This window comes from Borostomias antarcticus (assembly GCF_949987555.1).
Source record: "Borostomias antarcticus genome assembly, chromosome: 5".
NCBI lineage: Eukaryota > Metazoa > Chordata > Actinopteri > Stomiiformes > Stomiidae > Borostomias > Borostomias antarcticus.
The window spans coordinates 7,915,156-7,941,829 of record NC_140238.1 but is presented as its reverse complement, the minus strand read 5'-3'; the positions used below and the strand labels follow the sequence as shown (position 1 = coordinate 7,941,829).

Here is a 26,674-nt window from a genome sequence, read left to right as displayed (position 1 = left end):
ACTTTTCTGTTTTTCCAATGTATCAAGAAAATATAAATCTAATCCTGATGATAAGCAACAGCTGGTAAGAGTGAGAAACCTACATGAAACCAGTCAGTAGTAAAAAACACTCTATACAACTGACTACGCTGTGTGATGCCATGGGGTTTTGTGTCTCTGCAATGCCACAGCCAAAGATAACTCAAGATGATTATTGCATCTGACCCTTCATAACTAGTCCCTGTTGTACGACAGCTCTCTATATCACTAATTTCACCACTGGCCTCTCCGGTGTGTCACTCAGAAGCTCACAGCACTGCAAAGTGCTGACGCAGATGTTTCAGGATCTGCCGTGTGTCCGCGTGCTCAGGGAAGGCGTCCTCCGACCTCTGGGCAGCAGTGTAGCTACTCTGAAGATCTCCTATCTGGAGAAGACACAAAACCGCATGGTGATTCACGGGCGCACCCACGACTAATGCCAGTGTTGCTGAACTACACCGCTGAACTGACAACGCTTCAATGGAAGAAACGGTGAAATTTTATCATTACCTTCTCTGAGAGAACGGAGAAGTTGAAGTGTGGCTCGTACATATGAGGGGCGAGCGACGCGGCCGTCTGCAGGAAGGCTTTGGACTGTTCCAAGATAGGAGAGAGAGCAAAATATAAACGATGAGGTATTAATGTTGCAAAGTTCCTAGCCAACAATTCATCACATCAAAGAAAAACCGAAACTTGTGTAAATCTTGCTCACCAGCTCAATGCGTCCTTTGCGCAGCTCCAACACAGCTAGGTTATTGTATGCCTCGGCGTGGTCATTATTGAAGGCCAGAGCCAGTTTAAAACACTGGTATGCCAACGTCAAGTCCCCAATTCCCTGTATAGAGAGACAAATGGCACCTACTACTAGTAAGAGTCACATTACTACCTAAAATCTCTCCTCCTGGGGATCATTCAAGTTCTATCTTATTTGTTGCAGAACACCAACAGCATACAGTACGAAACAAATTCTATTTCACGTACAGAAAAGGATGTTCTAGTTGTTGTTGATACCCACCACAGCCACATGCCCTATGTTGTACCACACGTCCGCCAGCTCCTCGTCGTTGGCCACCAGGGCCAGGGCCCTCTCAAACGAGGACAAAGTCATGTCGTACTGCTGGGCGTAAAAGCAGCACAGTCCCAAGTTGTTGTAGAGCTGGCAGTTATAAACCCCCATCTGTAACAACCGTCTGGCACAAACACACATATGTCAGTACTCTCATTACCGAAAAAAAGACAAGCTCTCGATGCAGGGTGATTTAATCAAGCGGACAACGTTTTGGCATTGCGGCCTTTGTCCGGCACCTCTCGAATACTACGGTGTGCCTTTTCTTAAACCCGCCCCCCCCAAAAAAAACAGTACTCTCATTAGACACTAGAGGGAACTAGAGGGAAAATACTGATTGTCAGTGAGCAGTCTTAATGCAGTGGTTGTAGTGGGTCAGAGGGTGCCACCCCCTCTAAATCTCTACAAAATGACTGACCTGTAAAAGCGCAGGGCGATCTCAGGCTGGTCTGTGTAGAAGTGATTGCTGCCTATACAAGCGATAGCCTCCACGTGAGTGTTGTCCTGCTTCAGGACGTCTTTATAGTACTCTGTGGCCGAGGTGATGTTGTTCATCTCCTGTGAAGAGGTGCAGAAAATCAACCCAACAGTTCAACGTGTCTTCTCATTCAACGCGGGGATTTCAAACATCCTTACTCAGGGGGGAAATCTTAAAATGATAGAGAATGCGGGGAAAAAGGGTAACATGCCTCGTGAATGCGAGAGATTCCTGTTAGCAGAGTGACCTCCCCAGGGAAGTGGTCGAGCCCTTGCTTGAAGAGGTTCAGCGCAGTTATAGGTTGATCCAGGCGCTGATAAACCTATTTCAGTGGGAAAAAAAAACTTGTACAGATGAAGACATGAAGGACGATGGTCTGTCCAGCCAAGCAAATGAAAACTGGTTGATGAATGACCCAATATAAGGTTTCTGTCAAGCACCAACAGATGAGTTCATACTGTTGGCCTATCTTGGAGTGGTGTATTTGATGAGATGTGTTCATCATCGTTACCTTAGCCAAGTAAAGGTAGGTATCCACCACTTCCTGCTGGTTGAGAGCTGATCTGAACTGTTTCTCCGCCTCCCGGTATAAACCAAGTCTGTAATATAGAATCACCAAAATCTAACATGTTAAATACACATGACCCAGAAGGCCCAGAGGTTACCTAAAACGAACGATCATTGGGATAACTCGACAGCTAGCCAGTAGCCACAGGGAATTTACTGGGGCTTGTAGTTTGATTTTGTAAGTTTAGTATCGGCAATTATGACAACAATCTTATACCACTGTGGTAGCTGGGTAGTACAAGGGATGTTGCCTTCAAGGTTTTAAGGTTCTACCACTTTCAGCTTGGAAAGAATACTCAATGTTGTGAAAACTAAAATTGCTCAGATAGGCATTGCCAGCCCTAAAACAGGCAGAGAGGGCTTCACTGCTGTATAACAGTTGACATTTTTGCAATGACAATGATGAAAAAACACTCTGCATAAATGAACTGCATTATTTGGATGAGGAGTACACTTACCTGTAGTAGCATTTTCCCAATTGCACTTTCCACCACCAGTCTTTGAACTGAGCATGCTCAGTGGCCTGAGCTGCCAGATCCAAAGCCTGTAAATAAGACAGGGTAGGAGGAGATAGGAGATAAAAAAGTGTCATTACCACGTCTTTCAGTTTAGCATTACACAAAACACGCAAAGCCAGAAATACTGTATTTTGATTAGTATCTCACATTTTTAACATCATTTTCATGATGGAAGATGTACTCAAACAGGCTCTGAGGGGAGAGAACAGTGAGAAAATAAGTTGAGACCTTCAAATAGACAAAATTCCACCAATTGTCAGAAAATGTTTCATCTTCTCACAACAGTTTTTCTTGCCATCAGTGTTACCTTGGATAAATTGGGCTTCTGGGCATACTTGGCCAAATTGAGTCGCGATAGGTTTATGAATGACCCATCTGGATTGGTCAACATGGAGGCCTGGGGAAATAAACCAGACATACACTACTGAGAATGGGTGAAATCTGCCAATCCACACCATTAGTATCACCTACTCCCATGGTAAAGGATACTAGTATACTACTGACAGCAATCATCCGCTCGTTCTCTGCAGACAGACAGGACACGTTACATTACTACACCCACCGTTCCCAGCCGGACGAATCTCCCAGACGCGCTGGTGACGGGCCGGGCCGTGCTGGCCGTGCGAGGGGTCTTGATTGCTTGCTCCATCGTCCCCGGTCTCCCAGACTGGGTACTGGGCCTCACGAACCCTGTGATGGGACGTCCCGACTGGGTCACGGGCCTGCATTCAATGAGGGAAATGCTCAGCTCAGAAAAGACCAGCCGTCAGTAAATCAGTGATGACCTTTAAGTGTCTAGAAGTGAAATACTGCCACAATTTCACTAGTGGGTTGCACGAAACAATAGAGATCAATAGTGACTTCTGAGATCAGTAACATACCTGATGGCTGGAGTGGGCCCGCCTCCATGGCTGGTCCCAGGGAGTCTCAGTGATGTTCCTGGACCTGGAAGACAGTAATTACCCTCAAGAACATTCTTGACAAATCCATGTGTCAGAGAGTAGGGACACGGGAGAGACTTGAAAGAGACAAGTTCCCAAATATATGGGGTACGGGTGAGATTGTCTGTTGGAGTGCACTTACGGGCCACCTGAGCAATAGAGCTCTCATCCAGCATCATCTCCGCGATGCCTTCCTGGTCCACCTCCACCTCGTCGATGTAGACCATCTCCGTCAGAGCACGCGTCTTCAGACTCCATGTAGCCTTTCCAACCCAAACGAGATGGGATGTTAACATGAGAACACAGCAGCTAGTATTAAACCTGACAGCAGAGCTATGTAGCCTGGTGGCTTGATTAGGTCACAAGAAGACTGTATGAAGAAACATGGACAGGACAGCAGCGAAAGGTTACCTCTGAGATGAACACTGAGGAATCAGCTTCCTTTTGTGTCAGCAATGAGTGAAATGTTGAGAGAAGAGGTGGAGAAGTTTGAAAGCATAAAGGCTAACTTAGCTAAAACAAAGTCATGAAAGGGAAGGACGTGAGGTGCATGCGATGAAAAAAGGAACGTTAACGAAGATGAGGTTAAAGTATGAGAGCTAACGTTAGCTAGCGAGCTATAGTAACGTCAGGCTAGGTAATTGTAAGATGGTTTTCAAATGGCCAACCAATCTGCCAGCTAACGTTAGTGATAATCAAGAGATAGCTAGAAATAGGTAGCAAGCGATTAATTCAGATGTCAAGATTTGACAAGTGATCACAAAGGGATTGCATTGCAACCCTGTAGTAAAAGGATGCGTCACTAATCGGGATTAAGATTGTAGCAGCTAGCATCAGCCGTAATGCACAGACCTAGCTAACGTTGTTTACCTAATAACTAGCTAGCTAGCTATTAGCTAAAAGCTACCTGATCGTACGGACTGTCCTCCAATATCTTTGTACAAATATCAGAACATTGCTGGAACTTCCTTCTTCTAAAATAGCTCCATGCGAGAAATAAAGGATCCATCGGTACTTCCATGGTTGTTTGGTATTGGTTTGTTTCTCGTGTGAGAACAGTCGAAGCTAACCGTTAGAGCTCAGTACAGCAGCGCGAGGGCGTCCTCCGGTCACTCGGCAACGAAGGAGAGGGGCGGGGCCATCCGCTCACTGTCACTGTGACTGCGAGCATCCTGTCCTCTGGTTGGCAAACCGGTGCCCTTTTTATTTTGTAGGTTATTTGTCTCTCATGCAAGTTCGAATTTCATAATTGCATACAGTGAGAACATTCGGCAAACACATGAGCACGTACTTTTGTATATAATTTATTTTAATACGATTGCACACCGTTTGATTGACAGCTACCGAAAGCGTTCTGTCAGAAGAACACACCATTGGCTAACGCCGTTTTTAAGAGGAGGACCTACGAACTGTTTCATCGTGATTGCGATTGGTCCGCGAACATCCATTCAGAGTCCAGATTAATAACTGGAGATGTGATTGGATGGGTTGCCTTTCTATTGCATTTAGGGCGGTGCTCAGCATATCAGGCGAGAACTCCATCTTTGTAGGATTTGACAAGAGCTTCGACCTGTCTCGAGCAGGGCAAGAATCCTGCATGCCGAAGTAGAAGTAGATATATGCTTTTTATTATTAAAAAAAACATATGTAAGGATTTAAATGAAAGGCAGACATTTCATCTCAAAACATAAAGAGACTTGCAACATGGCACTCTGGTGCCCGATATAACCGCTCGTTTTGGACAAAATGCATTTTCAACGGAACTAAAAAGGGACACGGGGTTGAATGAAATCCTCTTTGGTGAATGAAAATATATTTAAAACAAATACTCGGGACAGAGACAAACAAGTACTGAAATGGCAGACAGAACCGCTCCGAACTGTCATCTGCGACTTGAATGGGTGTACGGATACCGCGGGCACCAGTGCCGCAACAACCTGTACTACACAGCGGCCAAGGAAATAGTCTACTTTGTCGCCGGCGTGGGAGTTGTGTACAACACACGAGAACACAAGCAGAAATTTTACTTGGGTCACAACGATGACATAATCAGGTAATTCCACTTCAAGGAGAAGCCTCACTAAAGTAATGCCAACATCGAGCTAAAACACACTACACACACACCAACACACCGTGGTAGAGACAGCACAGCACGCTGGCTAATTTCAGCACTTTCAGCACTGGACAGCGACTTCGTTTAGAAATGACAGGAGAGCGAACGAGCGGCGGTATTTTACCCAGACTGGTGATGCGTGATACCGCCTTTCCTAATGGTCGAGAGAGTTTCTCTCATGTTTCTAAATACTCTTCCGCCGGTTGCTGCTAGTGAATTACATAACAAATGTCATTTGACCAAGTACATTATCATGCTGACATTCTAGCAATGTCATCGCGACACAGCCTCACGTTAGACGGGCGCTGTTCTTAATTTCCTATTGGCTATAACCTTGTTTATTTCTCATTATTTATCTCTATCTGTTTTAAGGGAAATGTAACCCATTGAAAAAGCTGCATGAATGTACCGTAGAGTTGCCTGAATTGTGTCGGATCTTAAACTCTTTAAATAAACTATCAGACAAATATCAGTGTCACACAATGGTCAGCTAATAGCCTCTTAAGCTTAGGCTCCTTGATTGTCATGTGGTATCTTGCAATTGGCACCCCGTCTTTCATTCCAAGGGACAAATTGCAGAGGCGGTCTCTACATAATGATGATGTATGTGTCCAACGCTCCACTGCTTGTGTTGACATGTGGGTTGGCCTGGAGATGGTTGGGATTAGGCTGTGCCGTTAGTCAGCTGGCCTGCTGTTCCATTATTAATTGGTCAACAGAACAGGGAGACTAACCGTTCATTGCCTTGTGTGTGCTTTGTGTGTGTATGTGTGTGTGTGTGTGTATGTGTGTGTGTGTGCGTGTGTGTGTATGTGTGTGTGGTGCTTCAGTTAAAATGCTGTGCAGTAGGTGATCCATCTTGGCATAACGATATTGAGTTGTGGTAAATGGAGTTAAGATTTTGTCAATTGTTGATTTATTTGGATTTATTTTTTGTATGCAGTGTAACGTAATGACCCGAACCCTGATGACTGACTGAGGAATGCAAGTGTACTAGTACAGTACTGTTATAATTTGAAGCTGCATAGTCGTATTGGTCTGATGTCTATCAGTCTGTGTGCTCTCTTAGAGAGCCCAGCTTCAGTTGTTTGAGCTGTAGTTTCAGGCTTCAGTCTTGAGAAGGTCAGTCTGAAATCTAAGACTTGGGCCCAAATCGAGACCTGCTGGGATGTTAGCCCATGGGATGTAGTCTAGACATGTTCTGCACTGTGGCCAAGTAGGCTGAACCATAAATGCATAAAACAACCGGGCAATGTCACGCCCTGTCCACTGGAATAAATATCCTTGTCCTTTCACTGTCCAGTAAATATTATGTTTCACTTGCACTTAGCCTACACTCTATCTCACTCCAGTTTTTTCTAAGATCAATTGTCTAGTCTACACCCAGGCAAACACTATAGTCAGCAGCAGGCAGCACTAAGAAGTGTAGCCGATGCTCCGGTAGTTGACTGAGAGGTGGGGGCACAGTGAGGAGCTGTCACAGACCTGTCACTTGTGGACCGCTCTCAAGTTGCACTAACTCATGTGGAAAAGATAGCGGTTGGATTTACATAGTCCCTCCCTCCCAACTCTGTCTTCCCTTCCATAGCCGCAATAGTGACCGGAGGAGGTGGGTGTCTTTCTGCTTGGACTCAGTCCGAGCTTTAAGGTTATCCTCCATTTGTTTGTGTTGGATGTTTCTACTTTAACATTGTATTTATGTACTGGTGTGGATGAACTTATTGCTCTCCTCCCTTGCATCTCCTTCCTGCTGTTGTGTTACCCTACAGCATACTCTTGTCTGCTGGCTTCTAAGTCTGACTGAGGAAGAGGAGGAGGAGGAGGAGAGCTAATGTCCAGTGGGTCTGCAACATGAATGAAAGGCTGTTTCTTTCTATTGGACCGAGAATGCTAAGCTACTGTGTGTGGTTACATTTGTTGTTACTGTAATTGCTTAGGGTGGTTCACAGCCTTTGCTCTATGCCTGTACTCAATACTCTGTGGTCCGGAAGGTGTAGTGATTTGGTCTCTCAGTGGTATCTTTACAAACGGTATTTCCTCAAATCATATTAGGATTACAACATACAACAGCACTTGTGTTCTTCAAAGTCTATCAATCAATCAAAGCTTTATTTGTATAGCACATTTCATACACAGAGGTAACACAATGCGCTTTAGTGAGAACAAGGGAGGTGGGCATAGGTCCCACCCCTACATATTCCAGAGGGAAGCAAAAAAACAGTATCACCCAGGGGCCAGAAAAGTGAGCTGTAAAAAGAAAAGTGACCACATAGGCTACTCTCCCCTGCTGCAACCACACATACACGTGCAAGCACACACACACACGCACACGCACACACACATACACACACACACACACACACACACACACACACACACACACACACACACACACACACACACACACACACACACAAAGCTAGTAACAAGCAGATGCGTTTAAAGATTGAGATCAGGTCTGCGGTGTATACATCAAGATGAATCTTGAACATTATGAACACGGCACCAGCAGAGCTGATTTGGGGGTGGGCGTCTGGTTAACCAAATCAGACACTTCCGGTATTTAAACACTGCGGACACCAGTGGAGAGGTAGTGAGAGAGAGAGAGAAACAGAGTCATCATGTGGGCAGGATTGGATTAGTGTACATCAACTGATTGGTTGCATGGGGTAAGAGGGGGGAGGGACTGGGGAATTATACCTCCGTTATCCACCCGATCTTTATTCAGTCATAGTTTCTCTTTCTTTCTGTCACTCCTCCTTTTATCTTTCAATTGACACTAGCCCTGTTTGTCCACCCCGTTTCAATCCTGCCCTTTTCTCTCTACCTTGAATCTGATTCTTAGTCTACATGTGATCCATCTCCAAGACACGCCATTTCTGATGTAATCCCTTATCTGTTCAGACTCATGGTGCTCTTTATTCTGTCAATGTCAGTGAGTGGAATCTTGAGGACTGCATTAGGTCGTAGGTAACAGCAAATCAAATAGGCGTGCTATGCCTATTCACATATGGCTTTGAAGCTTTGTAGTTTTCTTTCTTTTGTACACTTGCTTGTGAACTCACATCCTGACCGAGACTCAAATCCGCCATCATCAACCTTTGCTTTTCTACCGGAACGTCTTGGCTTGTCAGCAGGGGTTGTATCAGGTCTTGACAACTTGGCTTGACACTCTTGCACCGCACCCCAAGCACTGAGCACTTTGGCAGGCAGGGACATCTGACACCTTGGTCTTTGCACTGTGCGTAATCCTTCCAATTTTGTGTCGAGACGATATGAACATTTTTATAATACAGTGCCGATTGAATAAAAAACACTGAACTGTGTGTAGGCCTTCATTTGCTTGATATCGAGCAGTTGAGCTCATTGGGTGAACTGAAACGTGCTTCGCCCTTGGTTCCATGATGACCTGTAGGCTGAAGTATAGCGTGCATGGCTCATAATGTGTTAAACAACAGTGTTCTAGTAACATATGCTCCGACACAGATGCAGATGTAAAGTACAGTAGAGTGTGCTGTGAACAATTATGAGATGCACTCATGCATTCGAGGTTAGCCTATTATGGTGATGCTCACCGCTAGGGACAGGCCTCTTGCTCATGCTGGTTTTCCCATCACATTCTGTCCAGCTTTGCTACCCTTCCCTGCGTTTAGCTTGCTTTGGCCCCTGGTCCGTGTACAATCCCAATACTTACGCTACTACATCCATCCATTCATTATCCCAAAGCTGCTTATCTTGGCTCCAGGCTGTCACAAAGTCATAGTATTAACCCCCACAACATATACTGTAGCATACTACTATTATATAGTATAGCTCCTACTAGCCTCCTCCTTTATGTCCCCCCCCCTACACATGCACATGCAGGGACACACACACACACACACACACACACACACACACACACACACACACACACACACACACACACACACACACACACACACACACGCATATCTATCTACCTCGATTAGCATTTTCTTCCTCTTATCCAAGTATTTGAGATTGTGACAGTGATGTACCTGTATTTGTGCTGTCAGACCCATTGTTGGTTCAGAGCAGTACAGGTAAACTAATTCACTGCTTTTGACTCAAATGATATTGGATTGTCTGATTCATGTCAGGTGCAGTATCTACTGTATGGATAGCTAGCTGTATCATGCCTTCTTTGTTCATTGCTGTTCATGGTGTTTTATTGGCGGCCAGATTAAACTTGCTTTATAGAAGCCAAGGAAGATAACATTCTGACTTTTGTGAATGCGCTGCTAATCCTCTCCTTCCTTATTATCCCAGGCAAGAGCAAGCAAGGTGACAGCTGCTTTAAAGTGTGCAGATCAATCCTGACTTGGAAGCCAGCCACATCGTGAGAACACTAACACACGCACACACACACACACACACACACACACACACACACACACACACACACACACACACAGACAAACACACACACACACACACACACACACACACACACACACACACACACACACACACACACAGACAAACACACATACACATTAAACCTGACTTGGAAACCAGCCTCACTGTGAGAAGTGGTGTGTGTGTCACACATACACACACGCACACAAACACACAAACACACACACACACACACACACACACACACACACACACACACACACACACACACACACACACACACACACACACCACTTCTCACAATGTGGCTGGTTTCCAAGTCAGGTTTGATGTGTGTGTGTATGTGTGTATGCTCTCTATGTAACCGAGTGAAACTTGGTTCTTGTGAGTCCTCGAGTAGGTTAGTAGTAGTAGTAGTAGTAGTCGCAAATTGTTGGTTAAACTCACTCCTCAGTATAAGTACCGTCCACCCGCACAAAGAAGAGCTAGCTTTTCATTGGTGCAGCTGGTTAAAAAGTGTCTGTCACTTGGGAGACCCGGGTTCAATTCCCACCCAGGGCATGCCAAAACGTATGGGTTACATCTACAGTGCGTGCGATATAACAGGGACACCCTTTTTGTGTCAACTTTTTTATGACACTTTTAGTTAAATTGTCCTTTTCCTGGCAGCCCATAAATTACCTTTGAATCCTCTTGGCTGTGTGTCACAATGGACCACCATCCATGCTAAGTAACTCCTCCTTGTGCAGTTGTTTCCTGAAGCTTCCTCCCAACACGCCTATGTACCACAGCGTAGCCAACGAGTGTCAGTCGCCAGTGTTAATGACTGGGGCGTTCAGAGGGCTCTTGGCAGGTTGAAAGCCAGCCACATCAAAGAGCCTTTTATCAAACCAGAGCGCTGCAGCGCGCTCTGCATCACAGGCCGTCCTGCCATTAGCTAAGGGGATTTCCCCAACTCATTAGCTGATAGGATGTAACTGAAGCAGTGATCTTATTGTAGCAGAATGGAGGGGCGGTGAGAGCAGCAGAGGAACCTGCAGGCTGCCCATCTCTTCCCTTGACCAGAATGCCCACAGGAGTGTAAAGAAGACTTACTAATAGAAAGCTGTTTGTCACAGAAAGGGTCTATGAAACTGTGCACCGAAGAGGTTTGAATCGACACTGTGCACCTCAGTGGTTTGAGCAATGAAAGGGATTCCACCAACCACAAGGCTGCACTGCTATATTTAGGCTGTGAGCCAGCCCTCAGGGCTGAGACTTGACTTTTTGAGGTGAGTCCCAGCCTGGCCGAGCATGGGGGACAGCGAGGTGGGGGCGCTGATGGTGGGCGGCAGGATGCTGTTTGGCCAAACCCATCTGTCTACCGCTGCTTCCTGCACCGTGTAGCAAGGGGAGGTTAATGCTCTTGTCCCCTTCACAGTGTTACTGGTAATGAAGAATAGAATGTGCTTTCACAGGGATTTGGTTCTCTCTCCTGTATCCCCCACAACCCAGCTGCTCACAGCAGAACTTTGTCCTCCGTATCACGGCACGGTCCTCTATAGGGGGACATAATAGATTCAGACAACGGATTACAGTGTTCTGCATGATAACCGCTGGCACTATTTTATCTCCAGAATCTTATGAGTTTACACTTCATTGATCCGGCCTGCAGTATCACCTGGACCTCTCTGGTGACAACGAGCATCAGAACATTTGAATTTTACTTTATTTTACTTATATTTTAATTTGCTCAAGAGGGACAATGTACATTCATGAGCATTTAATTAAAAATGCAAATGCAGCCAATTACAGCCAGAACGCTGATTTCCATTGATAGTCCCCCTGCCAGATGGTGCAGGGCTGCGTGTCCTAATGTCTGTACCAATATTAACTGTTTAACTACCAGCGTACAGTACTTCATGTAACTTGAAGAGCAGCACTGTATCTTACTCTGAATGCTATTTTGGGGGTTATGTCGCCCCTAATTCAAGTAAGATGAGATGAAAAATGGTGCCAAGTTGTGGAGTGTTCAGCTGTGTTCAGAGTGTTCACCAGGGTGGGGGGGCTGATAAAGAGTGAAGCGTTCACCTGACCGTTCCTAGTAGCCCCACTGCTCCTCAAGTCCATTACCTCCTCTCTGGCGAAGCTCCTCTCCAGTCCCACCACTTCACAGAGAGGGAGAGAGAGTAAAGTGGACACTGACGGGTTTAACGAGGAAATTTCAGAAAGCTGTGACTGAGGTGAGGCTCCGCAGTAACTCTGCATTTGAAATGCAAATGGCTTTAATAAAGGATGGTGAAACCGAGGGAGCTGCAAGGTTGTCACGGAGCTACGCCCAGGGAATGCGGAGGAGAGAGCACCGCCACCACCGCGGTGGTTGACTTGAGGCAGAATTCTGGTGCTGCCCGCCTCTCTGGCCTGCTTTCTGAGTAGCCCTACACACGCCTGGGTTACACATTCTGGAGGCCTGCTTTCTGAGTAGTCCTACACACGCCTGGGTTAGACATTCTGGAGGCCTGCTTTCTGAGTAGCCCTACACACGCCTGGGTTAGACATTCTGGAGGCCTGCTTTCTGAGTAGTCCTACACACGCCTGGGTTAGACATTCTCGAGGGCTGTTGGCAAAACAAGCGACCTGATTCCAATCGAGGGAGCTCCGTTGCTGCATGAAATACATAACAGGACAGGGCAAGGGGAAGAATTGCCCAGTGAATCACTCAGTCAGCCCTGCCTGGAACATGACTGGCAGCTGCTGGAAGGGCTGGGTGTGGGGGTTGGGGAGGGGGTGGGGAGCTGGATGCATGCATCAGACAGCAGGCTGTTGCTCAGATGGAGAGCTCCCATTGGGTTGGGGTAGGGGGGGGGAGTGAGGGGGAGAATGGGAAGTTAGTAATTGTGCAACAATCAGATGCATGGACCACCTGCTTATGCCTGGGAGTCCCGGGTGACTTTAGGACAGCAGAAAGGGGCATGCGGGCACAGGCTAGAGGGAGGTGTGAGGTCTGGTATGAGGAGCTCTGAGAGGCCAGTGAGTGTGCTGTTGTATTGCCTTGCGTGCCGCCATGCTCTGTCAGTGCCCAGTGGATAGAGATGAGGCAGGACAGTGTGAATTAGGGCTGTCGCAGTATACTGTACCGGTTTTGCGATAATCGTGGTCTTTAAACAATGAAAATACTAATATCATATATAAATGATCCAACCAAGGTATAACAACAACAACAATTACAACAACAACGGCATTTTGAGATGAAATAGTAATTTAAATAAACCAGGTTTGACATATTAAACAGTTGCTGCTGCAAAAAAATACAATAGCAATCTATCAGGCTTTGAATGCTTGTTTCTCTTTCATTGCCCCTGTGATTCATCTGCCATTCAACAGGGCATCATCTCACCCTAACTGCATCCGGACCAGAGCCCTCGTCTGCTTACACACACACACACACACACACACACACACACACACACACACACACTGACTGTGAAGGGGATAATCAGCCATGTTAGGCCTATAGACTGTGAATCATTGTCCTATAGTCGAGTGGCTGCAGCTGGGATTTAACAGATTATTTTCATCCATCCTTTCTCTTTCTTTATGTCATTCTCTCTCTCTCCCTCTCTCTCTCTCTCTCTCTCTGTCTCTCCCTCTCTCTCTCCCTCCCTCTCTCTATCTCTCTCTCTCTCTCTCTCTCTTTGCCCCTCCCTACAGTTTAGCCCTCCATCCGGAGCGTGTGCTGGTGGCCACAGGTCAGGTGGGCAAGGAGCCGTACATCTGTGTGTGGGACTCCTACACCGTCCAGACCGTGTCCATCCTGAAGGACGTGCACACGCACGGCATCGCCTGCCTGGCCTTCGACCTGGACGGACAGGTACTGATACTGTGACCCTGTGCCTTTGACCTGGATGGACAGGTACTGATACTGTGACCCTGTGCCTTCGACCTGGACGGACAGGTACTGATACTGTGACCCTGTGCCTTTGACCTGGATGGACAGGTACTGATACTGTGACACCGTGCCCTCTGCTGGACGCTCCAGACATCTGAGGTTACATGAATGGTTACATGGTTACATAAATGAGAGAGAGAGAGAGAGAGTTAGAGTGTTCGAGAGAGTGTTAGAGAGAGAGAGAGAAAGAGAGAGAGAGAGAGAGAGAGAGAGAGAGAGAGAGAGAGAGAAGGTTTAAGAGTCAGCTGGAATCTCTCATTCACTGGCTCACAGAGGTTGATGGCACATGGTGGGGTTCAGGTGAGCAGACAGATTGGAATCTAGAGGAAGGAAACACAAGCAGACTCACGTAGAGACAGGCCTTCTTACACACTTTTCATTTACTGCAGGCACCTGCCCGCTTTTCTTACAGTGCCCTATCTATCGCCTCACAATCTCGACGGCTGTGAGAATAGACACACCTGCTATTCTTATGCCGCTGAATCTTGTTTTGGGGATATCTGCTTTCAAAACCTAATCAACTCTAGCCCTAACCCTAAACCAAATATAAGGTATTTGTGGCTAAAATGCTTGAAATCATTACTTCTGGTCAGGCGTAAAAATATCCACTACCTTTAATTTAACCCCAGACCCCTACTCTATTGACTTCTGTTGATATAATTTGACAGCGCACTATGAGTAACTGTATGTTCACCCCATGATAGTTTCGGCTGGGCAATACAAGCTCCTCTCCTCTCAGGAGCTGCTGTTATCATTTGTTTACCTCTGCTGTGTTTTCTAAACATGTAGTCTACGCTTTCTGTGGGATGGTCCGTGGAAAGCAACTCGCCTGCAGGCCCACTCCATGTACAGAGTTTATGTTCAGCCGTCACTGCCTGCCGCCGTGGGGAGTATTAATATTTCAAAAATCAATATTTCATGGATCAGGCATTCAGTTTTATCTGCTCCTACAGGAGCCGTCAGGCCAGAGCTCTATTTCCTTTGTTTGTGGAGGGAGACAGAAGTGAGCCTATCCTTGGCTGGATGGACAGCGGAGGGATTTAGATAGGATATGACAGACAGGCTCATCCGCCTCAGTGTTACTCGGCTCTTCTCTCTCTGTGGATCAGGCTAAGTCAGGGTTGAAGGGAGGAAGTCAGGGTTGAAGGGAGTGAGTCAGGGTTGAAGGGAGGTCTGTCAGAAGGAATTCCTCACCCTCCTCGCCCCGTCCGTCTATTACATCAGCCCTGTCCGTCTGTTCAATCGACCATGTCGAAAGTAGCTCTGATCTATTTCATCCGAACCCAGGAGCTGTTTCAGTTTTTATTCTGGCGTTGACTTTTTGATCCAAATTATTCCATCTCTCGGGCTCTACGCTGAAGGTCGTATTACTATTCATGAATAATATCCTGCACTTTCATCGGATTTCATCACAAAGCAGTGGATCTTTGCCCTTCATCAAAATGCAGACTTCTCAAACACAGTGGTCCCTATCCTGCCTACCGCTGGCTCCTCTCCACGCCTAAACATTGATTCAACAGCAGATCGAGGGAGACACCCACCATCACACTGAGCACGGTGCCGAAGGAGAGATGGGCTCCCATAAGCACTCCTCTTCTCTCCTGCTGCTGCTGCCTGCCTACTCACTGGGCTGTAGGAGCTCCAGGGGCACGACAGCCGGCACACGCTACTCTCCACCATGTACAGGGAGTGTTACAGCGGATGTTACTCTGGCCATGGGGTGAATGTAGTTTGACATAACAGAGAGGGCCATACTGTTACGTTCAGTGTCCCGTGGTGTAACGCTGCTGCCTCTGTGCCTCTTCCATTGCAGTGTTTGGTCTCCGTGGGCCTGGACTCCAAGAACACCATCTGCGTGTGGGACTGGAGGAGAGGGAGGGTTCTGGCGGCTGCTCCCGGCCACACTGACAGGGTGAGTCTCCCTCCTACCCTCGGGCTCTCGTCCTCACAACACAAGCCCACATGTTGACCACTTCAGTTTGAGTTCTAAGTGCAGGTTGGGTGGAGCGTGAAAATAGGCCTGAATGATTGTTAGCATTCCAGACCCTGTCTGAAGGCACGTTAAGCTAATGAAATTGAATTTTAAAAAGTTGAAATAGCTACTGATGGCTTTTTCTGTTTCTTTTATGCAACCACCACACACTCTCGTTAGCACACAAATATGCGCTATGCCCGCACAGAAACACATTTAGTTATAGCTGTAGAATATAAATAACCCATGTAGAAAAAACTGAACTTGCATAGTATTTGTTAGTATATTTTATGTATTTGACCGAGTGTACTGGTTGAATGAATCAGACTGCCTTTGCTTACGACGCTCCCTGTACGTGGAACGCCCTCCAACAGACTTTAAAGCTTGAGGTGCTTCCTACTATGACAGACTTTAAATCTATGGCCCTAAGCCTTTGCACTTCATCCTGCAATTGTTTTTAATGATTCTATCTGTAACACTGTACATTGATCTGTTGTTCTTTATTATTGTTTGTTTATGATTGTGTATGATTGTGTTAGCTCGTCGACACCGCAAATGAGGGAAACCTCAGTGTCTAACGAGTTGAAATAAAGGTGTGAAATGAAAAATTAAATGTGCCATGTTATCTCTCCAACAGATATTTGACATATCTTGGGATTTGTACCAGCCAAGCAAGCTTGTCAGCTGTGGGGTCAAACATATCAAGGTACTGCTTCCAATCTCCATTCAGCATGTAGTACACACATGGAACTAACAACCTCCCAAGCCTGTTAAAGGAGTCCTATTATGCTAATTTTCAACAATTTAATATAAGTCTTTGGGGTCCCCAAAACATGTATTTGAGTATTTTTGCTGAAAATACCACTCAGAATAAGCGTTCTAGCATGCCTCTATACCTCTCTGTTGACCACGAGATCAGATTGAGCGGATTGAGCGCTTTTTCATATGCAAATGAGCTCAGCTAAGAGCAAGTCAGCAGGCTAGAGAACGAGGACTGTTGACGGCACTATGCTACCTCAAATATAGCTGGCTAGCCTGGACCATCCACGCTCGATGCCACTGTGACAAATTTCATTGTCGTCTCTCCCTGACTAAACATGATATTGCCCATGCTATTATCTCCATGGTCGCATGGTGTTACCTCTAGCTACATTCGCTAGCTGGACACCACCAGGCTATATGACACCATTCGACTACAAACAATAAAAGCTAGATTCTGTAGGCCGAGGGGAATCCAATGATGTCCACTTATTAACATTTTATCATTTTTAATGGCCGCTCGATGAACTAGAAGTCTACCAATTTCATTCCACTAACGTTACTCTAACATATGATGAGACGAGCATCTGGGTTGAGGCAAAAGGGGTGTTTGTTTGTGTTAGCTAGCTAGCTTTAGTACTATATGCAAACAAACACAGCATAATTACTTACAGTTTCTGCATAATTTCCACAGACAGTTGGTATTGCTTGATCATTCAGAGTTTATCTGAAAATCCTGCATTGTACTGACCCAGGTTTGCAAAAAATGGCTAGCACACACTGCCAGTGTTTTGCCAATTTCAGCAGGAACGTTGCCATCAAAAATAAAATTCATCCACTCAGCTCTTCTGTCCTTTGAGCTTGGGAGACGATCTGTGCATCTTAGTGCATCCAAGAACAAAGCATTTTCCATGTGAAGACATTATGCTACAGTAGCTAGCGGTTCCTGCAAATAATGTCAGCCTTTATAGCTAGGTAAACAAACACAGGTGATTGGAGGTATTCCGATGGGGGTGAGATTATTATAATAGGTCCCCGACTGTGACGTAAATTGACAAGGGAGATTTGAATGGCTTACAGGGACTGACTTGTTTTCATTTCGGCTGACCACAATTAAATGACTGGGTTGTTTCACTTCATACTTTGTGTGTTAGTAGGCCCATCAAAGACTAAAATGTATATGCAAAAACAATGAAAAAGTTAGTTTTGCAAACGTGGACCCCTTTAAACTACAGGCAGCTTTAGAAGGGTTTGTTGTGGTGTGGACTGAACTGAGAGAGAGAGAGAGAGAGAGAGAGAGAGAGAGAGAGAGAGAGAGAGAGAGAGAGAATTTGCATAATAGAGTTCAGGAGATAACCTCATAGTTCTGCACTGTCTTTCTGGCTTTATCGGCATGACCATATCAAAGCCATAAAAGAGATGAATGCAAATTAATTTTATTTTGGCTGTTAAACCCTCACATAAGTAGGACAGTCAATGACAATTTTAATCTCTATTGTGTCCCTCAATTCATCACTGTTTATTTGTTCATTAGAAGGATCCCCATTTAGTCTGTGTGCAGATACACTATATTTGGACATCTTTTCCATTTCAGTGTCATACATCTTTTTAGGACTCAAACCACAGCTGCACCCAATCATTTTTCCAATACCCCTGTGGACCTTTTTTTCATAGAACAACAATTTTAATCATCTCCATTCTGAGCACATACTGCATCTCCACAAAGCCCTTCTCATGGGTATTCAATTCATGGTGTTCCTTGAATAGCTTGTTTGGAAACAATACCATATGTTGGAGGATGGAATTTAGTCTTAAGTGTGATCGTGATTTTTTAAATTGTATTATTATTTTTATTTAAACCTTTATTTAGACTCGAAACATCTCTGAGGTTTCCCTCATTTCCATAGATGACGAGTGATGGACACCAACTTCCATTTCATGGAGTGGGATTGCCTGTGCTCTCTCTCTCTCTCTCTCTCTCTCTCTCTCTTTCTCTCTCTCTCTTTCTCTCTCTCTCTCTCTCTCTCTCTCTCTCTCTCTCAGATCAGTGGAGGACCCAGGGGAGGATCTCACCCCCCCCCCACACACACACAGAAAATGCCCTCCCCAAATTAACCCATCCCCTACCAGTCTTCCCGTCTCTCCCTTTTTCCCTCTCCCTCCCTTTCTTCTCCTCTCCCAATTTACTCTCTCTCTCTCTCTCTCTCTCTCTCTCTCTCTCTCTTTCTCTCTCTCCCCTGATGCCAAGGCAATCCAGGCGTCGTCCCACATAATTCTAGAGCCTTTACCCTGCGGACCATGTGACATCTGCTCCCTGGCCCTGAGCTCGCCTGGCGATTATAGCAGTCATTCAGCGCCCCGGGGAGCTTTAGCCCCAGTAATCCCCTCACTCGTAGTCAGGCCGGAGCAAGCACAGCGTCTCCGTGACTACGCCCGCCCCCCCTGGCTCGCTCCTCAGCATACAGTAGCAGGCTAGCCCGGAGAACAGCAAGCGGAGGAGGAAGGGGTATCGCGTCGTTTGGCTATCAGGAGTGGCTAATCAGACCGTGACTCACACTTCTGCTCAGTCTCCCCGTAGACCCACTTGGCGGATGATTCGTTTACCTTTAAAGCTGATTAGTGTTATGGCCATTACAGCAACGTCTCCTCCTTCATTTGCAAGTTGTATCCATTGTGGGCACACACTCACACAGACACACACACACACACACAGATCTCTGGAGCTGTGTGTGTGTGTGTGTGTGTGTGACTGAGTGTAACGGGGTCTGTGACCCTGATGCCACACTGAGCTGCCAAGGTCGTCGTGCGGGAGACGAAGGCAGGTGGACAGGCCGGGATACTTTCAGAGAATCCCCCCGCAACGCCCCAACATCCGGTCAGCCAGCGAGTATCCGCAGTGACTCACTCCGCCAGTGTCATAAGACGAAGAGCCAGCCACTCAGCCTGGCGGCCATTCAGCCCGTCTCATAATGCCCAGTCAAGCGGGCACAGCAGCGCTGTGACTAAAAGGGTGTCGAGCGGGGAGGGATGGTTGGGTGGAGAGAGGAGGGGGGGGGGGGGGTGAGTGGGTCTTGGCTGATGAATTACAGCCTCTCCTCTTTGATCACATTAAAAGGTTTTCCCTGGCATGCGGGTGAGGTGGGGGAGGGGCCAGAGCTCACATGTCATCTCATCGCGGACTGACAGGCAGTTCGGCCGAGCGGGGCAGAGCAGAGTGCTGTCTTCTGCTCCTTCTCTCTCTGGGGTAAACCGGGGTGGTCTAGTCCAGTCCACTCATGACAAGAAGAAGTAGAGTTCCGGGAATTGTTTGATTCGGTAGCGTTTGTAGGCTGCCAGATATTGACTCACGCCCCGTATGTAGCAGTACGACGTAGCAGACGTAGCAGTCGCGTACAGAACTGACAGCTTTAATGTAGTTTCTCAGCAGTTTCAAACTATTCTATTGCTGCCGCTCTCTCTCTCTCTCTCTCTCTCTCTCTCTCTCTCTCTCTCCTCTCCTCTCCTCCTCCGGTTCATCATAAAGCCCTCCAGCCTCCCCCGTCTCTGCTCAGTAATTCAGCAGCGGGGGGATTAGCCGACGCCTGCGTCTCCCGGCCTTATCAGGCTGAGCCAGGGAGGGCCGCTGCACCCGTCCCCCTCGTCCCCCAGCCACCGCCGGGGGCCTGGGCCAGCCGCCCCCCCCCCCCCCCCCCCGCCCCCAGGGTGCGAGTGAGGCTCTCTCAGGCTGGCGGTGGATCTGCGGTTCCCAACTAGCCTCCGCAGTGGTGCACGTCTCTGCCTCTGGCCTGATTAGTAGACAGCACTCAACACCGGCACCTTGGTATTTGAGCTTTTTACAATATCCAATATCCACTGTAGGCAAATTGATGGTGTTGGAATGCTAGTCTTTTATTATCCAATTTCTGTGTCAGTGGGATTAAAAAAAATAAATTAAATGGAAGGCTCAGGGGGAATTGTTATAAAGGAAAGACATCCTCCTTAGACAGGAAATGAAAAGGGCTGTCGTTCCCCAGCTGCTCCCCTTTGATGAAAGCATCTCTCTCTTCCTCTCTCCCTCACGCTCTTTCTCTTTCTCTTTCTCTTTCTCTCTCTCTCTGTAACACTCTTTCTCTCTTTCTCGCTCTTAATCTCGCCTTGCAATCCGTCATGCCAGCATCGTTGCATCCTAGCGACAGTGTGGAACGCATCCACAGACCAGGATGTGCCCATGCACCCTCATCGACCTTGTCTGCGAACCATGGGAATGCTAGAGACTGATGGCGCAGACTGTGTGTGTGTGTGTGTGTGTGTGTGTGTGTGTGTGTGTGTGTGTGTGTGACAGCCCTCAGGGATGGAGCATGTGTCGATGCATGCTGATCAGCTGGCTACTGCGCTGGCCCTCAACTAGAGTTCATGAAAACCGGAGGGGATGATGGGGATTCATGATTTAGCCTGTGCTTTGATAGACCGGCGTATGTCTGCCTCGCCTGCCTCCCTCAGCTTACATCAAAATCACTTCACCTTTGTATTCTTAATCCAAAAAACATACCAATTTATGCATACCTCATGCTGTTACATGGTCTCACTTCTGGGTGAAATGTTGTAATTGTATATAAAGCGTAACTGTAAGTGTTGTAGTAAATTGATATTATAGACAGATACATTTCTTTATGGTCTGACATCACTCAGGGCAAAATTAGTTTGGGTATCATTGATCATCTGCTAACTCAGGCTTCTCTCCTGTCTTGTCCTGTGTGTTTACAGTTCTGGAGCTTATGTGGTAATGCTCTGACCCCCAAACGAGGTGTTTTTGGCAAAACGGGAGATCTACAAACCATCCTCTGCCTCGCCTGTGCGAAGGACGAGGTCACGTATTCAGGTGCCTTGAACGGTGACATCTACGTGTGGAAGGGGATCAACCTGGTGCGGACAGTCCAAGGCGCCCACGGGGTGAGTGAATGCGCCGGCTGGCTTTCTTCCCCAGTCTTGGCCCAGCTGCCCACCTCTTCCTGGTAATGTCCTATGTTCCTGTGTCAGTCCCCCCCCCCCCCCCCCTCCCCTCTCTCTCTCTCTCTCTCTCTCTCTCTCGCTCGCTCGCTCGCTCTCTCTCTCTCTTGCTCTCTCTCTCTCTCTCTCTCTCTCTCTCTCGTGTGTGGGCTGTTAGAATACTAAGCAAGCCCGTCTTTTCAGATCAAGAGTTGTGTTGTTGTCATGCCGTGCGTCTCAGGCTGTGTTTGCGTTCCCTACGGCCCACGTTCGTCTGCCAGAGGCCTGCCTCCTGCTCAGACGTACCAAGCTCGCCCGATCACAGACGCACCAAGCTCGCCCAATCACACCGGCTGCCCACACACCCACCTTAGCGCACAGGTTATTTCTCAGTCTGTCCGGTGTGGTATTGTTCACCAACGCGTCATCGCCACTGTCATCCCCGTCAGCTTGCCTTCCTACACCTTTTACCTTAGACGGGGCGCGGGTATGAGAGTGGGCCGACTGTGGCATGTAAACAGTTAAAGGGATACAGTCGTGCGTGGCTGTGTTAAAGGCATACGGCAGCAGGACGCCGTGGAGCCCCGTGGCCCGTTTTATTCTGCTCATTGGATGAGGATCAGCGTTTGCTGCTCGGGATTAAATGATATCTGCGGGCTCAACAGCTGGGCCGAGGGGGGCGTGGGGGAGGGGACGGCGCTGCTCCGACACCGACACACTAAGCATCTTTCACGGTACCACCCGGGCATATATGACAAATAAATACTCCTTGAATCCTTGAATACACAGTGCTCCACACTGTCAACGCTGTTTTCTACCTATGTCCATCCCCCATTGCTCTTTGTAAAGCGCATTGTGTTGCCACTGTGTGTGAAATGCGCTATACAAATAAAGTTTGATTTGATTTGATTTGATTTGATTTGATTTGATTTGATTTGATTTGATTTGATTTGATATCTAGCTCGCTCTAACAGGTCTCCCTGCCTCCCTTCCAATCAGTGTGAGGCAAAGCAGGCCGCCATCAGAGCCGGCCAATGAAAGCCTGCCGGTGGTTCAAAAAGCTTTACTGTACGTGACACAACGCCGTGTTATCGTCACGCAACAGCTAGATAGTAGCTGCGAAAGCCTTGTTTCTGCAGCGTTCGCTGTGCGGTTGCCCTACGTAGCTGTGGACTGGATACCTGACTGACAGACCTGTCATTTTTCCTCCAGTCAGGAATCTTCAGCATGAACGCCTGCGAGGAGGGTTTCGCCACCGGGGGTCGCGACGGCTGCGTGCGGCTGTGGGACCTCAACTTCAAACCAATTACTGTCATCGACCTCAGGGAAACAGACCAGGGATACAAAGGTGACGTGAAACACCCGCCCCTTGTGTATCTCCCTCCACCATTACAGCCATGATTCAAGTCTACAGGATGACAATGGCCGTTGAGTTACTGCTTTAATTTGACCAAGGTGTCCCTCTTAATCTGTTTGAATAGAAAGCCCCCTTGTTATTCTATTCTATTCTATTCCATTCTATTCTATTCTATTCTATTCTATTCTATTCTACACTTGTGCTCACTAATGCTTCTTTTTCTTCTCATTGTGTCTTTGATTTGACAGTAGCTAGAGGTGAAAATAGCAGAGGTGGGTAACGTGGAGCAGGTCACTGTAAGAGTATCTAGCTACCCTGTCAGTCCGTCCCTAGAGGTCCCTGTGTTCTCGCCTCTCCTGTGGGATGCCCAGTCCTAATTGTACTGTATACATATTTGATGTGTATGTATACAGCTTTCCTGTATTGCATTGCACTACATCCTTCCCATTCTGTGCCTCTTTCACACCCTAGTGACAGCCCTCTGTATCCTTTGATTAATTTGATGACCCGATGTACTTCCTCAGTATTTCATGGAAAATCCCAGTGGTGTAAACCTATTGTAAACCTATTGTCAACATAAATCTCCTCCTTCCTACTTTCCTGTAAACCCAACTGTGCGTGTGTGTGGGGGTGTTTACTTATACCTGCTTATTTCCTTCCCACACCCTGTGTGTGTGACCATCTGGGTGTATTTCCTATTACGTAACTGTGTGTGTGTGTGTGTGTGTGTATGTGCGCGTATGTGTTGACAGGGCTGTCCGTGCGGAGCGTATGCTGGCGAGGGGACCACATCCTGGTGGGCACGCAGGACAGTGAGATCTTCGAGGTGGTGGTCCACGATCGCACCAAGCCCTTCCTGATCATGCAGGGCCACTGTGAGGGCGAGCTCTGGGCACTGGCGGTCCACCCCACCAAGCCCCTGGCCATGACGGGCAGCGACGACCGCTCGGTCAGGTGGGCGACCAGGTTTAGACCCTCTGTTCAGCCTCAGGTAGACTTGAGTCAGGACACCTACTGCACTGCGGTCAATCAACACAGTCACAGCTCTTCTCTGTCCTGGCCCCGCAGTGGTGGAATGAACCGCCCACTGACGACAGGACAGCAGAGTCGCTGCCTATCTTTCGCTGCAGGCTAAAAACTCACCTCTTCAAGAAGTACTACCAGGAGCCTCCTTCTTAAGCACCTACTGTATTAGTTTTATTTTGCTACTCTTGCACTTTGGCTTTAAGACTAGAAAGGAGAAGGAGATGCACTTGTGAGTTCTGGCGAGTAGTAGTACACTGACTTCCTATGTGAAATGCAATTATTGTAAGTGGCTTTGGATAAAAGCGTCTGTTAAATGATTGTAAATTAATGTAAGGCAAGCTGTATTTTAGACCCGGCACCGTTTTCTTGTTGTTTGTAATGGGTAATATGCTCTAGGGCACTATAGAGATGATTGTAAATAATACATTTTATTTGAAGATGCCTTTCAGGACATCCAAAGTCATTACACAGTCAATTGATTGGTTTAAATAAATACATAATTTTTTCCCCAAATCGTATCGAGTCCTTTCTCCAGCGCTAGCACAACGTAAACGAAGTGTGGAGATAGGTCTGGCAATGCGAGGCTACGCTTCTCCAAACTGACCACTGATTCCTTGTCCTTGTAGGATATGGAGCCTGGTAGACCACGCGCTGATCGCTCGCTGTAACATGGAGGAGCCAATCCGCTGTGCCGCCGTGAGCACCGACGGCATTCACCTGGCGCTGGGCATGAAGGACGGCTCCTTCACCGTCCTCAGGGTCAGGTGGGTGCCGAGGTCAAAGCAGCAAAACGGCCTTTGAGAGAGAAGGTTCCTCAACCACCTCAATTTCAAGTCCCGCGGTCAAGGTGAAAAGCAGACTTCCTTGTCTCCCTCCACCCCCCACCCACCCCCTCTCTCTCTCCAGGGACATGACGGAGGTGGTCCACATCAAGGACAGGAAGGAGGCCATCCACGAGCTGAAGTACTCCCCCGACGGGGGACACCTGGCGGTGGGTTCCAACGACAACTCGGTGGACATCTACGGGGTGGTGCAGAGGTACAAGAAGGTGGGCGAGTGCATCGGTTCCACCAGCTTCATCACTCACATGGACTGGTCCACCGACAGCAAGCACCTGCAGACCAACGACGGGAGCGGCAGGAGGCTGTTCTACAGGATGCCAAGTAAGGATCTTGTCTGCCGTCCCCAGCAGTGATTAACGAGTTCTATCATGTTATTACTATTAGAGAGAGAGAGAGAACTGTGTTATCGTTATCAAGGATAAATTACATCCATGGCCTTGCAGGCACTTATCAGATGATCTGTCAAAATGACAAATGTGTTGCTTATTTTGCTTGTTTTGTACTTGACGCGTCATTCTTGGGCCATACGTGATGAAATTGTATTATTGCTCAGGCGGTAAGGAGGTCACCAGCAGGGAGGAGCTGAAGCTGGTGCAGTGGTCCTCATGGACGTGCGTGTTGGGCCCTGAGATCAACGGGATCTGGCCCAAATACTCTGAGATCAACGACATCAACTCTGTGGATGCCAACTTCAATAACCAAGTTTTAGTCACGGCGGACGATTATGGATTGGTGAAACTCTTGCGGTACCCGTGTGTAAGAAAAGGTAAGGGCTGCCGTACAGTTTGATACGCTCTCAGTCTGCGCTCCTGTCAAATTTGGGATTAATATGTGTTATAGATTTATTCTAATAATTAAGAAAAGAGAAGTCGAGAATGCCAAGGTTCATCTTTGAAAGTCCAAGCTGGTTACCTTTATTCCAGATAAGTTACGAGTTTGCAAAATCGGGCTCAGAGAGGAAGGAACATCCACCAAGAGCCAAGATTATCTTGAGAACAGGGTATTATAAACAGTGTGGGTGTGACCATACCTGCATATGCAAATACCTCACTAGCCAATTATAGTGAGTAGGCTAGGCCACAACTCAAGTGAACAAAGACAGGGATCAAAGATAGTTGGGAGGAGGGGACCCCTGGGGAGGTCTCCTGCCATAAAGTTGATTAAAAGGCCTGGAGATAGGGGGTCAGGGCAATAAACAAAGGGCAGCTTCTTGCTTTACACAATGTCTTGATACAGAGAATACACTAATTTGAATGTATCTATTACAATTTCTATTACATATGTCCACCATGTACTTCCTTCTCCTCACCAGGTGCAAAGTTTAAAAAGTATTTAGGCCACTCTGCCCATATAACCAACGCCCGATGGTCACATGACTACCAGTGGGTGATAACCATTGGTGGAGCCGACCACTCAGTGTTCCAGTGGAAGTTTATCCCAGAGAGAAAGAAAGAAGCTCTTCACATAGCACTTCAAGGTAGGTTGCCCTCCAATCCCGGTCTATTACTGTAAATCATCGCCTCATCCAGTATGAGTCTGATTTACAGCACAGTTGAAAAGTCCCTCCCCTTTAGTGTATGTTCCTTATACCCTCCAAAAGCTCTTCGTCACATGTTAAATAATCCCCCAAACACATTTGAAGTGACTCAAGCTTGGAAACTGCGCACTGGTGTATGTATACAATATCTATCAATGCCGACAACCATGTCCTCATTTGTAACCAGTGTTTTTTTCCAGGGAGACA

At 47.2% G+C, this 26,674-nt stretch overlaps 2 protein-coding genes across 8 annotated transcripts in view; one reads left to right on the top strand and one right to left on the bottom strand.

The window, feature by feature from the left end:
• Nucleotides 1-107: 107 nt before the first annotated feature.
• ttc8 (tetratricopeptide repeat domain 8) lies at nucleotides 108-4,609 on the bottom strand (the record flags this gene model as incomplete). 7 transcript variants are annotated; one of them, XM_084438073.1, is made up of 15 exons in its annotated part: nucleotides 108-404; nucleotides 529-612; nucleotides 731-853; nucleotides 1,034-1,208; nucleotides 1,503-1,642; nucleotides 1,774-1,884; nucleotides 2,074-2,161; nucleotides 2,588-2,673; nucleotides 2,795-2,839; nucleotides 2,955-3,044; nucleotides 3,210-3,369; nucleotides 3,529-3,592; nucleotides 3,731-3,851; nucleotides 4,000-4,029; nucleotides 4,496-4,609. In XM_084438073.1, 15 exons carry the CDS (start codon nucleotides 4,607-4,609, stop codon nucleotides 288-290), a joined length of 1,548 nt encoding a protein of 515 aa, XP_084294199.1. In that variant the 3' UTR covers nucleotides 108-287. The 7 variants fall into 7 exon arrangements, with proteins under 7 accessions (XP_084294199.1, XP_084294200.1, XP_084294198.1 ...); XM_084438074.1 differs by having other exon boundaries at nucleotides 4,000-4,023; XM_084438072.1 differs by lacking the exon at nucleotides 4,000-4,029 and having other exon boundaries at nucleotides 3,731-3,875.
• An 835-nt stretch (nucleotides 4,610-5,444) lies between these two features.
• eml5 (EMAP like 5) overlaps nucleotides 5,445-26,674 on the top strand; it is a gene marked incomplete at both ends in the record, with an annotated part of 40,747 nt that continues 19,517 nt past the window's right edge. The window contains 11 exons of the mRNA XM_084439158.1: nucleotides 5,445-5,641; nucleotides 13,772-13,931; nucleotides 15,823-15,921; nucleotides 16,619-16,687; nucleotides 21,484-21,669; nucleotides 22,918-23,053; nucleotides 23,815-24,016; nucleotides 24,715-24,852; nucleotides 24,995-25,251; nucleotides 25,484-25,696; nucleotides 26,243-26,407. Coding sequence (XP_084295284.1) covers nucleotides 5,445-5,641; nucleotides 13,772-13,931; nucleotides 15,823-15,921; nucleotides 16,619-16,687; nucleotides 21,484-21,669; nucleotides 22,918-23,053; nucleotides 23,815-24,016; nucleotides 24,715-24,852; nucleotides 24,995-25,251; nucleotides 25,484-25,696; nucleotides 26,243-26,407 — 1,822 coding nt within the window. The remainder of the gene's footprint in view (nucleotides 5,642-13,771; nucleotides 13,932-15,822; nucleotides 15,922-16,618; nucleotides 16,688-21,483; nucleotides 21,670-22,917; nucleotides 23,054-23,814; nucleotides 24,017-24,714; nucleotides 24,853-24,994; nucleotides 25,252-25,483; nucleotides 25,697-26,242; nucleotides 26,408-26,674) is intronic.